This window comes from Rutilus rutilus (assembly GCF_951802725.1).
Source record: "Rutilus rutilus genome assembly, chromosome: 7".
Taxonomy (NCBI): Eukaryota; Metazoa; Chordata; class Actinopteri; order Cypriniformes; family Leuciscidae; genus Rutilus; species Rutilus rutilus.
Genome location: NC_140221.1, coordinates 37234910 through 37252936, shown reverse-complemented (window position 1 = coordinate 37252936; position 18027 = coordinate 37234910). Strand labels below are relative to the sequence as shown.

At 37.5% G+C, this 18027-nt stretch overlaps 1 protein-coding gene across 3 annotated transcripts in view; it reads left to right on the top strand.

The window, feature by feature from the left end:
* Positions 1–17603, top strand: part of sgsm1a (small G protein signaling modulator 1a) — a 41815-nt gene extending 24212 nt beyond the window's left edge. Inside the window, exons 4-27 of one of the 3 annotated variants that reach the window (XM_084413556.1) lie at positions 2378–2540; positions 2846–2998; positions 3119–3186; positions 4478–4623; positions 6258–6395; positions 6627–6751; positions 7140–7207; positions 7834–7997; positions 8150–8279; positions 8526–8690; positions 9167–9293; positions 9871–9935; positions 10061–10206; positions 10628–10756; positions 11849–12031; positions 12177–12248; positions 12441–13037; positions 13182–13829; positions 13905–14029; positions 15325–15407; positions 15537–15646; positions 15764–15860; positions 16281–16448; positions 17384–17603. In XM_084413556.1, coding sequence (XP_084269682.1) covers positions 2378–2540; positions 2846–2998; positions 3119–3186; positions 4478–4623; positions 6258–6395; positions 6627–6751; positions 7140–7207; positions 7834–7997; positions 8150–8279; positions 8526–8690; positions 9167–9293; positions 9871–9935; positions 10061–10206; positions 10628–10756; positions 11849–12031; positions 12177–12248; positions 12441–13037; positions 13182–13829; positions 13905–14029; positions 15325–15407; positions 15537–15646; positions 15764–15860; positions 16281–16448; positions 17384–17472 — 3959 coding nt within the window. In that variant the 3' untranslated portion in view covers positions 17473–17603. Of the gene's footprint in view, positions 1–2377; positions 2541–2845; positions 2999–3118; positions 3187–4477; positions 4624–6257; positions 6396–6626; positions 6752–7139; positions 7208–7833; positions 7998–8149; positions 8280–8525; positions 8691–9166; positions 9294–9870; positions 9936–10060; positions 10207–10627; positions 10757–11848; positions 12032–12176; positions 12249–12440; positions 13830–13904; positions 14030–15324; positions 15408–15536; positions 15647–15763; positions 15861–16280; positions 16449–17383 lie in introns of all 3 variants that reach the window. The other 2 variants (XM_084413555.1, XM_084413557.1) reach the window with 2 other exon arrangements.
* The last annotated feature ends 424 nt before the right edge of the window (positions 17604–18027 follow it).

The following is an 18027-nucleotide window of genomic DNA, read 5'->3' as shown; positions in this document are numbered from 1 at the left end:
GAATACTTTTATTCAGCAAGGATGCATTAAATGGATCAAAAGTGTCAGTAAAGACATTTACATTGTTACAAACTAATTGTATTTCAAATAAATGTTGTTCTTTTTCTATTTTCTATCCACCAGAGGATCCTGTAAAGAATTGTATCAAGGTTTCCAGACAAAATTAAGCAGCACAACTGTTTTCAACATTGATGATGATGATAATAAATGTTTCTTGAGCACCAAATCATGATATTAGAATGATTTCTGAAGGATCATGTGACACTGAAAACTGGAGTAAAGATGCTGAAAATTCAGCTTTTCCATCGCAGGAATAAACTACATTTTAAAACAGAAAACAGTTATTTAAAATTGTGGTAATATTTTACAGTATTACTGTTTTTACTGTATTTTTTATATCAAGTAGATACAGCTTTGGTTAGCATAATAACTGTTTTTACCAACCCCAACACTTGAATGATTAGTTTTTGATGCAGTCAGTCACAAGACAAGAGATTTGAGGGGACGATTTTCAGTGATTTACTTCACATTTTAGTTTGTTACATACACAAACCTATTGTATTGTGGCTTTAATGGAGCTTTTTGTCCTTTTTTGGTAAATTAAGGAATCTAAACAACTTCTTTTACTAGAAACAGTCATATAGTTCTGAATGGCATGATGGGAAGTAAACTGAATATTCAGCTATTGTGATTCAACTAAAGATCCTGCCTTTAGACAGTGTGTCTGTAGCATCATTTGAGACCTTTGAACCTGTTTGATGGTCTGTGCGTCCACTGCTCATTCATTTCATCTGCTCATTTTTATCTGTCCTTCTCTCTTCAGCATGAATCCATTTAGGGTGGTCAAAGAGAAGCGATGAATACAGCATCAGATGAAAGCAGCTACTGTGTTTGTATCGATGTGCATCCTTCTGAATTGTTAAGAGATCTTTAGACCTGTTTTTATCACGTTTATCTCTCATGCATTTCAGTCTGCCACACCAGATACTAGGAGACGAATGATGTTTAAGAGAACGAGATAAACAAGTGGCACTCTGATGCAAGCAGAGAAGGAGATTGTAGAGATTATAAACAGGGGAATGTCATAAAGTGCTGGAGTCAGATGAGTAAGACCAAATATCGAGACGGTCACAGAGAACAACTATAAAAGAGAACAAAAAGTGACACATTGGAGACAAGAAAAGACAGAAAAGGACTGGATGAGGAAAGAGGCAGAGAGATAAAACAGCTGATGTTGTTTCTGAGCCATGCCCAGTTCTCACTGAGCACAAGTGCTCCATCAGTGAGGGTTTCCATGGCTACGCAGGCTTTCCCCCGACCCCATCCGAGCAGATCCACAAGATTAGTCCTGAGAGAGCCTCCGTATCAGCTCTGCAGTCACTGCCACGTAGTGCAGTGTGTCTCATCTGTGCATCTCTGTCCACATATTTGTATTCCATCTCATTGTCCCTCTCTGTCTGGGTGTTTTAGTTCGATTACATATTCACATTTTCAATTACATATTTACATGTTTTCACAAACTATAACAAAACCTTCTGTTTTTCCTGTTTTGATTGGTCAGAATCATTCTGTGATATAGCTTTTCATACATGAAATAATTACTTGATATTTTATGTCTTTTTATTTATTTGTTTGGAAGTAGACGTATAAGAGCTATAATGTACAGTCAGCCTGTCTTTATCGCAAAATAAACCCGTTTGGGGTCCTACAGAATCCCTCCATTTTACATCTAGGTCTCAGGGATTGTTTTGCAATAATTACCAGCTGACTGTACATTATCATTTACTAATACAGTAGGTTCACTACCATTCAGAAGTTTGGGGTTGGAATTTCTTAGAAAGTAGTCTCCTATGCTCACCAAAGCTGCACTTATTTAATAAAAATGCAGTCATATTTTTAAATATTATTACAAATTAAAATATATATTTTTAAATGTAATTTATTTCTGTGATGGCAAAGCAGATTTTTTTAGCATCATTGCTCCAGTCTTCAGTGTCACATGATCCTTCAGAAATCATTCTAATATGCTGATTTGATGCTCAAGAAGCATTTCTTATTATTATCAATGTTGAAAAAAATGATTTTTTTTTTTTAAGGATTCTTTGAATAGAACGTTCATAAGAACAGAATTTGTTTGAAATAGTAATCTTTTGTAACATTTATAAAAGTATTCATTGTCACTTTTGATCAATTTAATGCATCCTTGCTGAATAAAAGTATTAATTTCTTTCAAAAAAAAAAAAAAGAAAGAGTACACAAGTATTATTACCCTATTTTCTTGTTGCTCAGATACGCAAAAAGCCTTTCATGGATTGGGGATCCATTAATTTGCTATTGTCCATTTTCTCTCTTTCTGTGGGTGTGTGTATGTGAGTAGCTGCTGTTGAAGCCTGTGTGCTTCATGGGTTGAAGCGGAGAGCTGCCGGTTTCCTACGAAGCAACAAAATAGCTGCTCTCTTCACCAAAGTGGGCAAAAGCTTCCCTCCAGCTGAAGAGCTGTGCAGAAAAGCCCAGGAGCTGGAGATGGTCTTTGAGAGCAAGTGAGACCAGACTTTGTGATTCTCCAACACACAACTCAAAATATATACAATACATAAATTGTGTACAGAACCTAAAACCTGCAATGTATTTGCTTTCATTAGCATGTTTTTAGATTTCTGCATTGCATAGATATCACCAACATATGTCCAGTACAGGCAAAGTACTAGTAAATATCATTCCTGGAAAGCATATATGATATAAGAGTTACCACATTGTTAACAAAAGCTCCTTTCAAAGCACAAGTATCTACATAGAATTTTGATTTTGACTTTTGCTGACTTTGACTGTTTTTTTTCTTCTTCAGACGAAGTCAGTCTCTCTCATACAGCGAGAGCACCCGTAAGATGCCCAAGGTCCCAAACTTCTCGCCTCAGGCCGTCAGACATGTGTGGATCCACACCGCACTCATTGAGAAAGTGCTGGACAAGATCGTGCTGTACCTGGTGGAAAACAGCAGGTGAGAGAGGTGGGATAGAGATATTAAGAGAAACCAAGCTTGACCAGTTTTCTTTCAGGTACAACCAAATTTGCCACATTGCATTATGTTAAATTAAAGTTGCTTCTAATGTTGTTTCAGTAAGTTTTATGAGAAAGAGGCTATCCTAATGGACCCGGTGGATGGCCCTATCCTCGCCTCTTTGTTAGGTAGACCTGCTTTTTAAATCTTTCTTATTCTTAAAGTGCCCATATTATGCTATTTTAAAGGTTCCTTTTTTGGAGGTCTACTACAATAGGTTTACATGCTTCCAAGATAAAAAACACTTTCATTTTCCTCATTATATACATTGCAGCATCACCTCTTTTCTCAGTGTCAGAAACGGTTCGATAAAGTATTCGGTCTCTCTAAACCCCTCCTTTCCAAGAGTACTCTGCTCTGATTGGTCAGATGTCTATTGTAATTGGTCCACCATTTGCCGCATGTGTCTACCGAAATTAATCTACCATTAACATATCTGAATTTCAGTTCCAGAGGCTTTCTCAACACTTACAATGATACAAACAGTAACAATGGCTTTGGTTTTAACGTATCAATTTGAGCCCAACTCCCAAATCCTTTTAAAGTGCATGCAAGGTGGATTTGCTTTCCTGTGCAGAAAACAGTGTCTTCTCAACATGTAAACAGCACAAACCAAACTCTACCAGGCCTCAGCCACAACTACAGTGTTTGAGGGCGGGTCAAAGTAGACGTTGTTCGCAGACGGCCAAAAAAGACCACATGCTGGCATTATGCAAATTTGTTACAAACCTACATAGGTTCATGCAGAAAGTAAGACTGGAATTACTGAGGACTCGTTTCAGCAGTTCAGAATCTGTTCTTTCTTTTGTGAGACAATAACTCAATTTATCATGCACATTGATCTTTGAAACTGCAGACCTTTAACATTCACAAACAGCTATATTACACAATAAATGTAATATCAGAAAAAGCATAATGGGGCACTTTAAGGCCACAGGTCATCTGGTGACATAATGGCATTTACTCTGTTTTAAATCCTAGTGAGGTTGGTAATCGGATCATTTTTTTCACAAGCTCAATGGAAAACATAAATCCAAGAAGCTGGTGGATGAGAGAAATATTTCATACTGAAAAGTAAAGTATAAATAAGTTGATAATGTTATCTAATTTGAATGTACTATCCACTAGTTAATTTTATTATTTTATACAATATTTGTTTGAGCTACATAATTATGCTTAGGAGTGTCAGGCCATTAGCTTAGCAACAGTATAACAAGTCAGTTTTGAGTTTCCCATGCAGAGTGCTAATTGAGTAGCACATGGAGTTGCTGCCTACAGTATGTGGTACTTTTCAAATCAGCTTCGTATTTAGGGAAGCACTTCACTAGGTTTTGGAACAGAGATATTTTGTCCTTTTTTTCCCCTTTATGTTGTTGGCATTGTGCAGATAATCTGTTTTCAACTTTATTTCTTCTTTAGTGGGCCCCTGTGCATTAGAGTACACAAAAATGAAGACAGCAGATCATTTCTGGACGGATCCTTCAGCTGATGAGTTGGTGCAAAGGCATCGTATTCACAGTGGACACTGTCGACAAGACTCACCTACAAAGAGACCTGCCCTCTGCGTGAGTAACCTGTGGCTAAATGAATTGTGTGGATTTTTTTTTTGTGTGTTCAATACTTTAACGAGACGACTGAGTAAATGTGCAGTTCTGTTTGATGCTGTTATTGGTGCAGAAATTACACACATCACCTTTAAAATTATTATGTGCAGGATGAGAAATTGATCTTAGCGTTCCGGGTTATGGTGCTGTACACCAAGAATTCATAAATGCTGCAATATTTAAAAGGGTATGTTCTTAAAAAGGGTCAAGAATTAAAGCTAATCTTATAACTTATACAAATATTGATATTTTCTGTCTGTTTGCACTTATAAAAATATGCAAGAGTTAAAGGGTTAGTTCACCCAAAAAGGACATTTCTGTCATTAATAACTCACCCTCATGTCGTTCCAAACCCATAAGACCTTTGTTTATCTTCGTAACACAAATTAAGATATTTTTGATGAAATCCGAGAGCTTTCTGACCCCCCCAACCCTTTTGTAGTCATATTGACTATTTTAACAATGTCTTTACTACCTTTCTGGGCCTTGAAAGTGACAGTTACGTTGCTGTCTATGGGGGGATGTCAGAAAGCTCTCGGATTTCATTAAAAATATCTTAATTTATGTTAGAAGATGACCGGAGGTCTTACGGGTTTGGAACGACATTTTTGAGTAAACCAACCCTTTAAAGCTCTTGTGCATTTGAACAAGGTGGACATGCCGTTCAGGCCATTTAAAATTCACGTGCCCCCAGAAAATGTCAGGAGTCAAGAGCAGTTTATAGTCAGTCAATTGCATGTCACATTAAAGTCATAATACATAGTGACAACCAATAAGGCTTGTTTTTCAGTATTATTCTACAGTACTTTCAACACTGTGTATGTTGGTTAGCAGTTTTGAATGCACAACAACTGAGCTTTAGGATGCTGGACTCGTAAGATCCATTTAATGGTAATGATCTTTTGTTTAATTGTTCAGAATTGTTTGTCAGTGTTGGTAAGGGTATTTTCTACGTCTAAACTAAGTTTTTATGATAAAGCAAAATCAAAATAAACAAAATCTCAACATTTCAGAGCAAGCCAGTTTAGTTTGTGGATGTGCTCGTGTTCAGTCGTGTTTTAGCCTTTGAAAATCAGTGTGGTTCCTCCATCAAAGACCTTTGAAGAGGGTTGTGGTCCATAAAAGTCATGCTGTGGTCAGTGTATTTGAGTGTGACTGCTGTTTCTGAGGAGAATATGAACCTCTACTCAAGAGAAATGCTTCACATCATTACCCAGCTCCATTACCAACCCAGCCGTCAGATTCCTGACTGATCACCCTCTCTGGCCATAGCCAACACCCACACAACAGCAGGACACACAGTGCTTGTTTTTCGTCTCCGATAGATCTGAGTACATTACACTTCAGGCTTGTTTTCTGATGTATAACAAATATCTGCTAGAGAGATGTAAAAGCCCGGTTTTTGCTGCGGAGTGGCTTTTTGATATATGAAAGAGGAGACTTTAAGTATTCATCTAATGACTCGCCTGCGGGCAAACATTTTTCCACCTTGAACGGATAGATGTAGAGGCATAATATTAGGAAAACAAGATGAATAGTTACCATAACTCTTTGTTTGCTAGGTTGCTGATGTCATATTTTGCGTGTGTGTTCAGATTCAGAAAAGGCACTCCAGTAGTAGTATGGATGAAAGGCCATCTCCTTCCCCCTCTGCCAGAGACTACGTAGAGTCTCTTCATCAGAATTCCAGAGCGACCCTCTTGTTCGGCAAGAACAACGTACTGGTGCAGCCGGTAAATAATACATGACACGGCTATGGATTATCACAGATCTTTAGGGGGTTCTTTCTGTATATTGCATATTTTATCTAAACATTAAATTACTTTTTTTTTTATTGTGATTTAAATAGATAATAAATAAAAAGTGCAAAACAAACCTAGTCGCCGAAACCAGTATGAACAGAATTTATTATTGATTAAAGGTTTGCTTTGTAACATGGGCTTCTGTTGTTGTGGTAATTTCAGAGGGATGATATGGAAGCAATCCCAGGATACCTCTCTCTGCACCAGACGGCTTACTGCATGACTCTGAAATGGACGCCAAATCAGCTAATGAACGGCTCCATGGGGGATCTCGACTATGAGAAGAGGTGGGACTCTGTTCAGTTTATAAGATAAACAGAATAAACACTTTTTAAAAAGGAAAGAAGGTTGGTTCATATTTTATTAAAAAGATGTCTAAACCAATGACAATATGGTTGAATTTTGAATTATATATGTAGTATTTTGTATTATCTCTTTGAATGGGAGTTTTCACTTGATATGATAAGATGTAATATTACAGGATTGTTCATTTCCCCATTTTGAATCGCTGTTTTGAGAATCGTTTATAAATCTGGTGGCAACAAAAGAGAAGCTTTAAGGTCTTGTGAATGTTTCAAAATGTTTATTTAAACTGCAGCGTTTCTATTATTTATTGGTTTATATTATTCAGTTATGTTGGTCATAAGCCACTTAATCTAACCTGTTTTCCTGCAGTGTTTACTGGGACTACGCCATGACAATCCGCCTGGAGGAGATTGTGTACTTGCACTGTCATCAGCAGGGTAGGTGACATTGTGCCAGTTTGAGAAACCGTCAACTGGAACCCAAATGACACACACATCCTGATATTTCTTATTTGTCCATCATTTTGACAGATCAGTATAAGTCATACACAAATAATATGACCTTAATGTAAGTAGTAAATTCTACAGAGTTGCTAAAGGTTAAAAGCATATCTAACATTAACATTAATCAGTATCTAGTCTCTTTTGATGAAGTAGCCTAAATCCACTTGGATATACTCAAATTTTCAGCCAATATCCTCAATTGTACTTGCCCTTTTCATATTAGTCCATGCACAAGATCAGTGAACCGAATAGAGAGAGTAGAATCAATCAGAACATAATTGCTTCGAGAGAGAGATGAGAATTTAAAGTGAGGCTGTATGATTATAAAGCAATGTAATTCTGCTAATAATGGCAATGAATAATTCCTTATTGTACAGGCTGTGTCATGGCTTCAATATTAAGAATATCAAAACATTTCCTCTTTTAACTGTACATATGTACAAAACATTAAGTATTTAACCTAGTAAGATGTGATGGCAAGAAACTCATTTAATAGTCAATGAACATATGGATCACATTATGTAATAATAATTCCATTGTGTATATATTTTTGTCTGCAGTGGACTGCGGTGGAACAGTGGTTCTGGTTAGTCAGGATGGGATTCAAAGGCCTCCGATTCGTTTTCCCCGTGGTGGTCACCTCCTTCAGTTCCTTTCCTGTCTGGAAAATGGTCTCCTGCCTCACGGCCAGTTAGACCCACCACTTTGGTCCCAGAGAGGAAAGGTAAGAAATTGATCTGTACAATATGTAATGTTAGTATAGACCAGGGGTGTCCAATTTGTGCTGTAATTTGTATGTCTTGATTTCGAGGCTGTGCTTTGCTTGTCTGTCGCAGTCATTGTATCCTGAACTAATGCTTCAATTTTCTTTTTCAGGGTAAAGTATTTCCTAAGCTAAAAAATAGATGTTCGCAGGGATCCTCAGGTTCTGTCTCAGACAAAGAAGAGGAAGAAGCAACAGATTATGTCTTCCGCATTATTTTCCCGAACAGACAATCAGAATTTGGTAAGAGACTGAATAATAGTGTCAGACAAGCTCTTGAGCCAATAAATGTTTCCCCATCATGGTACAGCTATTATAGATGTCAGCTTTTAGAAAGGGATAATAGAAAAAAGTCCCTCTCTTATCCATCAAGGTATTTTATGTCACTTCTGTTTGTTTTTTGTGTTTTTTTTTTTTTTGGTCTATTTATGTGTACCATCCATCATAAACATTCTTTTGGTTTTACTGAGCTGTTTTGACTCATTACAGTGACTGTTACCCACACCTCCCATCTCTCCCTGGGTACTGTCTTCCTGGCCCGATCTCTGTCCCTGAACTCGAGGGGGCTATGGCCTCCTAAACGCCAGACCCTGGTGATGCCAATGCGCCACTGCAGCTGCCCGGGAGAGCCCCCATCCTCCCCTGAGCCCGGCTGTAATTCTCCCTGTCACGTCTCATTTATGTGTTCATGTATCTGTCTGATGCTCCAACTTTCTGGTTTATTGCTTTTATGGCCTCTGCGTCTGCAAGCAATCACGTAGTCGCCAGTGTGAGTCTTCTGTTTTGTTCAGGAGTCATTCTCCTGTGAAATTTCTTGACCCTTGGTTAATTGTGGGCTAATGGTTGTGTTTTCAGGGAGCCTTGAAATGTATGTATACTATATAATGATCATAAGTGTTTGTAATCGTAATAGTGGCTTTTAAATCTGACCCGCAATATAATCCTGTTAATTTAGAGTGTCACAGCAGCCATTATTACTTTGTTAAATCCATGCAGACTGGTATTATTTCTTCTTCTTTTTTAAGGTTGGGTGTAATTGTGGGTTCTTGTTGCTCTGCTTGCATAAGCTCCTTTTTGTAACCAGATGTACAATGCATAATCAGATTTCTCTGTGTGTGTTTGTGTGGTAGTGGCTCCAGAATTGATTGATCAGGGAGCGAACATGTGGCACCCAACACCAAGGAAATCATCTTGCTCTTCCTGCTCACAGAGTAGTTTCTCTGATGGAGCACCTCCCAATGGATGCAACCATGAAAGGTACAATGACAGAATATAATATTGTCCAATTTATAGAAGTAAATAGAAAAATAGAAGTGATTTATTTAATCAGAAATTGAAAAGTAAACCTACATTTAAACAAGATTAGTGGTCAAAGGCACTCAAAGTAGAATACATTTTTTACTTTAAATTCGTTTAATTTTAATCTAATTAATTAATTAATACACTAAATTTGAGTACAAATGTAAATATTATTATTATTATTATCATTATGTTGGCTTGAGAAACTTATTCTTCTTTTGAGACAAAAATTTCTGACTTTAACTCCTAGAGATTTAAAGCTACATTTATCACCAAATGTACTTTAAGTACCTTGGACTGCTATTTCAGCATTCAATTGAACATCCCTTACCCAAAAGCACCAATAGGTTGTTGTTTTTTACCCAAGTTACCACTCTTTGCATACCTTGTTTATTTGCAAAACCTATACATATTCTGTACTAAAGTATAAATGTATAACTTTAAAATAAATCAAATAATAAATGTTAATAATAACAAATGTAAATGAGAAAATGTTCAAAATATATTTAAGGAAATACCATAATCTCATTGACAGGGCCCCTCTGAAGTTGCTATGTGACAATATGAAGAACCAAATCATCTCCCGGGCTTTCTACGGATGTTCGTATTCATTACTCATCCATTTTATAGTCTCACAACACCATCTTTTTTTCATCAAACGTGACCTTTACATACTCAAATGTCTCTCTTATTTATTCAACCACACACACATTTTGCTCCCTCAGGGTTGGCGTACTGCCGTCACCTGTCCACAGTACGCACTCACCTGTCTGGCCTTGTTAATCATACTATTGTGGAACCAGATGTGCCTGGTGATGCGTATGTTGGCCTCACGACAGAAGTGTGGCAGAAGTTTCTTCAAGACTGTAGCGTAAGTGCACATACACAACCCTGCCTGGAGTCCAAAGCAGCCACATTCAAATTAGCGTCTTTGCCAGACACTCATTAATATTCATTTGTCTCTAATCGCAGTTCTCTCATTCTTATCACACAAACAATATGTTTGGATGACTAATGCTGAGACCGAGTGCCAGAGTGGTGGCACTAAAGGGTGAAAATCAATGATAAATCCATACAGAAGTACCCTTGTGGCTGTGATCGTTAGTGTGCTTATACTAGCAGACTATTTTATGCTCTAAACAGGCAAACCAATGTATATTGGATGTTGATTTGACTGGTCAACATAGTAAAATAATGGAAAAAATGTAAATAGCACATTCAAATACCTTTTTTCCCCCCTTTTTCTTTGAAGTCAGTTTACCTACTTTCAGTGTGTGCCTGCTCTCTTGCAGGCCTATGAAGAAAATGAGTTATTGCGGCTAGTTTATTTTGGTGGAGTTGAGCCCTCTTTGCGCAAGGAGGTCTGGCCCTTCCTGCTGGGTCATTACCGATTTGGGATGTCTGAGGCTGAGAGAAAAGAGGTTGGTGTTTGTTTTGTTTTTTTGGTTAAAACTGTCCTCCCAAACAGTTTTAAGGTGCTGTCACATTTATCATTGCTCTGTGAGATTTACTCTGCTGTAAGGAATTATAATCTGCTCCAACTTCCACTCCAATATATACATTTAAATATGCGCCATCCCTAAAAAGAGATTATTTATCATAGAGACAATTCCTTCCGATCTCAGTAATATGTAAATGGTATCACCGGAGTGATATGTTATCACTTATAGCGTGGGAGCACTATAGAACCATCTATATAGGGCAATCAAGAACCATCCTGACTACAGGGATTTCAAACACTCTTATCTCCTTAACATTTAGCTGTTCTTATTTGAAAGAATATCGAAGATGTGGGAACAGAAGGCTATTACTTTCATTGTTATCCTCAATTTACATTTAAGCTTCATTTACATGCTGAAAGGGAAGACGGACGATGTAATACAGTATAAAATGTTTAAGCAGAGATTATTCTGCGTTCATTCTGACGCCGGTGAACCCAAGGTGCTTTGTGTACTTTGCCACTGCTATGCCATAATAAACTTCATTTTTGAGATCTTCGACATCCACATACTTTTTTTTTTCCTTACACTGCGGAAAATCCAGTCATTTCAATAGGAATTGGCACGATTGGGAATTTCACGTAAGGGCGAAACACTTTCCCATGCAGATTTTGCATTCAAGGTTTGAGTTAAGTTTTTCATGAATTGGCCAACAACACCACAAATTACTTTTATCGGACAATTACTTTGGTGCTTTTTGCATCACTATGCTATTGGCCATGGACTTTTTTTTTGGCAGCAAACTTTTGCTAAAATTATGCTAATGTGAACGCTAATAGTCTTTGTTCTCTGTAAGATTTCCAGTGAATGTCCTTGAATATGGGAAACATGGCATCCCCCAGTTGCTTTTCCTCTGACAAAAGCTATAATTTTTTTTAGTCAGCTTCTTTCCAAACCTAGGTTAATTGAATTTCAGATGGTTTGTGAATTAAAGCACTTCTTCCACTGTTATCGAGGGACTTTCGTTTTAAGATCATCTCATATTTGCCATCTTTGAAACTCTGAACTCTGCAGGTGGATGAGCAGATGCGAGCGTGCTACGAACAGAACATGAGCGAATGGCTGGGGTGTGAGGCCATTGTTAGGCAGAGAGAGAAAGAACAGCATGCAGTGGCATTAGCCAAGTGTTCGTCTGGGACGAGTATGGACAGCACCACGCAGAGAATTATGCACCGTGACTCCACCATCAGCAATGAGGTGAGTGCAGATCCATAAAACACAAGACTTTCTTAGACCTAAATGCTTCTTTGGCAGGCATTGAAGACTTTTTTGTCCACACTAAAAGGTTTGCTTTTGATTTGATGCAATATTTACTTAAGGAGGTGTTGTGTTTGTCTTTCAGTCGTCGCAGAGCTGTAGTTCAGGCAGGCAAAGAGATTCCAGGCTGCAGAGTGACTCCAGCAGCAGCACTCAGGTAAACCTCAGACTAATGTTGCTGCCAGTCCATGAAAAGTTTAATAAATTTACATTTTCCTAAAAAATGTGAGTACAAATGGTGCCCGACTTGACTGATCTTCCTCACCCTCACACTCTTTCCTGGAAGTTCTTCACTTCCCAAAACCCCTTCCTCTGGAGTTGCCTACTTACCTTTGGTTTGTTTTTCCAGGTGTTTGAATCCATTGAAGAGGTCGACCAGATTGAGTCTGAGCTCAAGAGTGACGACGTCAAACATCTTTCCAAAATCTCAAATGGAACACCACAAATTGGCACCAGTTCTCCAGACTCTGGTCACCCCTCTTCCAGAAATTTCTCTGTTACTTCTGGTCAGTCGGACTCCTTGAGTACAGAGGACAGTGGGATACATGAGCCAAACCTCAAAGCCCAACCACAGCTAGTAGTATCAAAGCTGACAGAGGAAGGTGAGACCAAAGAGGTGGAGAAACAGTGTGAAGATAACAAAATTGAGGTTAACAGAGAGTCTTTGGGTGCAGTGGTGACATTATCAGAGGGAAGCAAGAAGGCCACGGAGAGCTCTGATGAAACGGCAGAGGTTAAGACAGAGGGGTTAAAAACAGCTCGAGATGCCTTTGAGACACCTGAAGCAGCTCACAGCCACATGACCAAAATGGAAGTGGGTGAATCTCCAGAGAAAACTTTGACATCGGAAAATGAAGCACTGACACTGCGAACTGAGCCAGATATTCCCAAAGCAACAGAGGTCATGGAATCGACTCCTCCAGAGCCAAAGATAAACGAGAATCAGGTAAGAGTGGACATTGAAAGGTCCCAAGTGGGAATTAAAGATATTAGAGTAATTCAAAAGGAACCTTTGGTAACAAAAGATCACAAGGAATCAGATGCACTTGAGCAGACGATTGTCACTGACATGGTGGTGTCTGTTTCAAAGGACGATGGTACAGAGAAAGAAACGGTGAAAACCAACGAAACAAGCAAAGATGAAGACTCTGAGACATGGATGGATGACGCCAACAATGTAAGTGCCACACAAAGAGTGTTAAGATCAGATAATGAGAACGAAAAGAAGACTATGAAGACCAATGATTTACCCAATGAAGCTGAAACAACAGGAAAGAGGAAATCAGCTTCAGATCTCCCAATAACCATTGGCGCAGAGCAAACAGAAGGAGAGGTTGTCACAAAGAAGACCATGCATAAGAGGAATGCTCCAGTAGTTGAAGAGATGGTGGTGCCGTTGGTGCATGAAGCTTTTAGCACAAGAAAGATGAGCGAGGCCCAAGATGAAACGGAGTCAGACGAGTCTCCCTCTGCCATTGAAATGGAAGAAATTCCTATAGCTAAAGTGTCATTGGTTTGGGAAAGGAAGAGTTCATCCAAAAGCAAGATAAGTGAGCAGGCATCTGTACCTGTATTAGAGCTCAGGCTGGAGGAAGCTCATGGAAAGCCCAGCTCTGAAGGAAAGGACTCTGAAGAGCCAGAGATGGAGAGTCTCTGCCCACAGCTTGATTCACTGGCTGTGAACACTGAGAAGAATGAAGCTGCCTCTCCAGTGTCTTCTATAGGGACCACTTATTCTGTAAGCATGTTTTTATATTTTATAAGGTGAATTGAGACACTCATGATCTAAATCAGTTCACCTTTGTAATTGCAGCAAGAGCTTTTGGACATGTACACTTTAAATCTGCATCGCATAGATAAAGACGTTCAGCGCTGTGACCGAAATTACTGGTTCTTCACACCTGCTAACTTGGAGAAACTGCGCAACATCATGTGCAGGTAACAAAACCCTTCCTTCACTGGCCTTCACTGCTTGTGCTCTGGACATGAATGATACCTCAAATTATGTGTCTGCTATTACTTTTCTAAGAAGTAATGCACAATATAACAGTATAGTACAGTAATAGTTGTTGGCCAATATTAGTGTTTTTTTTTTGTTGTTTTTTTTTCAGTTGATCAATATCATTCAATATAGAATATGCTACTGTTCAAAAGTTTGGGGTCAGTAAGAGTTTCTAATGCTTTTGAAAGAAGTCTCTTCTTACTCACCAAGGATTTGATCAAAAATATCGTAATATTGTGAAATATTACAATTTAAAAAGACTGTTTTAAACATATTTTAAGATGTAATTTATTCTCGTGATTCTTGCCAGACTGCATCTGTGTGCAGTGTGAATGCTCTAACCTGTTAACATGGGCACTGAAAAAAAGATGTACCGCATGCAGACTGCATATGTACTAGAAACGGGCATAATATGCTAATTTGCTGATCATTTTTTTTCAGGATTCTTTTATGAATAGAAAGTTCAAAAGAACAAAATGTATGAATTTGATCAATTTAATGCATCCTTGTTGAATAAAAGTATAGTTGTTGGTTTTTTTGTAAACAAAAAAATCGTACTGTCCTTAGTCAATATATAGTGTATATATTGGCCGATGGTGGATATTTAATTGTACATGCTAATTTCTAATTTACATTATTTCTAATTTACATTATTTTCTAATTTACATTATTTTCCATAATAATTGCTCATTTACATTATTTTTTTTAATTAGATAGCCTTTGCAGTCACCTAATGCTCAATTTAGGTTAATCTTTAATAACATTAATCATTTAATAAATAATTAAATGTAATTCTTAGCATTTTTCAAAATGAATATCCATTTTCGTACTGAATATCATAATATTCCCTTGTAGTTCACATATTTTTAATGTAAAATAGGACTTCTGAAAATAATCAAATTTCAGTTTATCGTATTGGCCAGATTTTTTTATATCAGCGCTTCTTTTTTGTAATCGGACTCATGATTTTCACCTGGCCGATGGTAAAAAAATGCCATGTAAAAACACAGACAGACTTGCATTAAGTCATATCTAGGAGCCAGAATATTATAGACCCTTGAAGATGGGCTGTTTGACTTTGGCCATTGAGCAGCCACCCAGAAGACCCTAGAAACCATCTAGGAACACCCTAGTAACCACCCAAAAGACTTCAGCAACTGCATGGCTAAGCACTCAGAACATCTGGTGTTGTGATGTAGCTCAAATATCCCTGTATTGACTGTTTCTGCAGTTATATCTGGCAGCACCTTGAAATCGGATATGTCCAGGGCATGTGTGACCTGCTCGCTCCCTTGCTAGTTATTCTAGATGATGGTGAGTCTGTCTTTGTGAAACCTGCTCCTCGTTATCCATGTGTCTTTGAGTTCATGCCACTGGTTAAAAAGAACAAATGATTAACAAGTGTTTTGCTTTTCTCATATTCGTTTTCTCTGAATCTTTCAGAGGCCATGGCTTTCAGTTGTTTCACCGAACTAATGAAAAGGATGAATCAAAATTTTCCTCACGGAGGTGCGATGGACACCCACTTTGCCAACATGAGATCTCTGATCCAGGTCAAACGTCTGCTAAAGACCCGTTTGTTCAACAACATGCCTTTAAATGTAAAATGTGGATGTTATTTTTATTTTATTTAAAATTTCTTTGCTCTTTTCCTCACTGTGTGTAATTAGATTCTAGACGCAGAGCTGTTTGAGCTAATGCATCAGAATGGAGATTACACCCACTTCTACTTTTGTTATCGCTGGTTTCTTCTTGACTTCAAAAGAGGTAATGATGTTTTTCACATAAAAGAGAAAAGAAACGTCTTTAAAAACTTGCATACAATGAATATAAAAGTCGAAATCTCTTCTATTAGTTCTCATCTGCAGTGAGATGAAGCCATTTTTTGCTCCTAATAAGCAATTGCAATACCATCTTGTTGACTCTGACTCAGCCTAATATTAATGTAATATGTTTTAAATTACTAAGCACACGGCTCTTCTCACATTACCATGTGCTTTATGTAAGAAACATTTAATTATATTAAACTAGAATATGAGATTCTGCTCAGGGCTAAGGTTTAAACCAATTCAGAAATGACAGCTCCCCCTGCTGTCCATGGAGACTGTTTAAGTTATACTGAAACATGAATAATATGCCTATTAAATATTACAGGTACTGCATAACATATGTATTTCAAATCCTCAGAGTTGGTGTATGATGATGTGTTTGCTGTTTGGGAGGCCATCTGGGCTGCTAAGTGTGTTTCCTCCAGCCATTTTGTGCTCTTCATTGCTCTTGCATTGGTGGAGATCTACAGAGACATCATCCTAGAGAACAATATGGACTTCACAGACATCATCAAGTTTTTCAATGGTAAATATGTATTCATTTTATATATATATTCAGTAACATGTCTCAATGTCAAGAACCTCTTTTTTTTAGAAAAGAGGACCAATCAATCTATAAGGGTGTGTGTGTGTATATATCTCTATCTCAAACTGACAAGTAAATTGGCATTTAAATTAATTTTAAACTATTTTATTCATGTTAAATTGTAGATAAATGTAGAAATCATATAATAAATTTATCAATAATTTTAAATGCCACATTTAAATTGCATTTTGATAATGTACAAATTGGCTTTCTTTATTTCCAGTTGTATTTAAAATGATGTATGAATCTATTGTTACACGTAACTACATTTTTAAATATTAAATAAAATAAATGGTTTTCTAAATCTAATATTTATTTCTCAATTATAAAGTCATTTATTTATATTTTGTTTTATTTTTACCTACTTTTGGATATACACACAATTGGAGAAATTGCATAATGGTTATTCGTTTGATTATTTTATTATTCAGTTGAATAGGCAACTGTGTTAGGGTCACAGCCATAAGATAAAAGACGGTCAACACAAAAGGCTCAGCCCATTAGGGGAATTTATACAAGGACAATAATCATAATATAAAATGTGGGAGAAAATGAATCGGGAAAACGGAAAAAGACGAAGCGGAGCGCAACTGGACCGACGCAAATATCCCGCCTCCCAGATGTAGCAACGAGGCTCCTTACATCCACGCTGGTACGGTCCACAGGTGTAGGGAATCTGCTCATAATAAGACACAGGCACAGGTAACAAACATTTCTGACCCCTAGAGGGCAGACAAATCATTACACAAGAAAAGAGTAACCGGTCAGACTACATGCACATGTAAAAAACTGAATAATATAGATGTTATAAAATCATTTGAATTATTGCACCCTCATATCCCTTAATGTTGTCTTTTTTTCTTTTCTTTTTTCAGAAATGGCTGAGCACCACAATATCAAGCAGATTCTGACTCTAGCTAGAGACCTGGTGTGCAAAGTGCAGACACTTATAGAAAACAAGTAATTCTGAAACCTCTCGAGGAAACCATCTCATGTTCACAATGTATCCCATCAGCCCTTGCTACTTAACAACAGGGAACATTTGGCCAAAGCTTAATGAGCTTCAAGTTTAGCATAACATTTCTAATGCCAAACATCTTGATCTACCTGAAATCAGTCAGTGTGCAATTTTTTTTTTTTATTGGAGTCATCTGGCTCTTTAATCAGGTTTTACTGAACATCATAGTACATCAAATTTCATAAGTAGATGCTGCTAATGAGTGGTCATTCACTGTATGACAGGATTACCCGTCACTGGTGACTCGTGAGCTCTATTCCACAACCTAGTGTGCTGCCTTGCTGTCTACTGCCTACATAAACTGAAATTCAATCTCATAAGTGACAATGGTGTTGTATGATGCTAAGCTAACAAAATACTGGGTAAAATAGTCCGTTTTAATCATATTTATTGATACTTTTAAGTGAAAATAAGTATTTAGAATTGTCCACATGTATTGTCCACCGTTTTCTTTTTACTGTATTGTTGCAGTGCATTCTGGGATTGCCTTCTCCATGCATG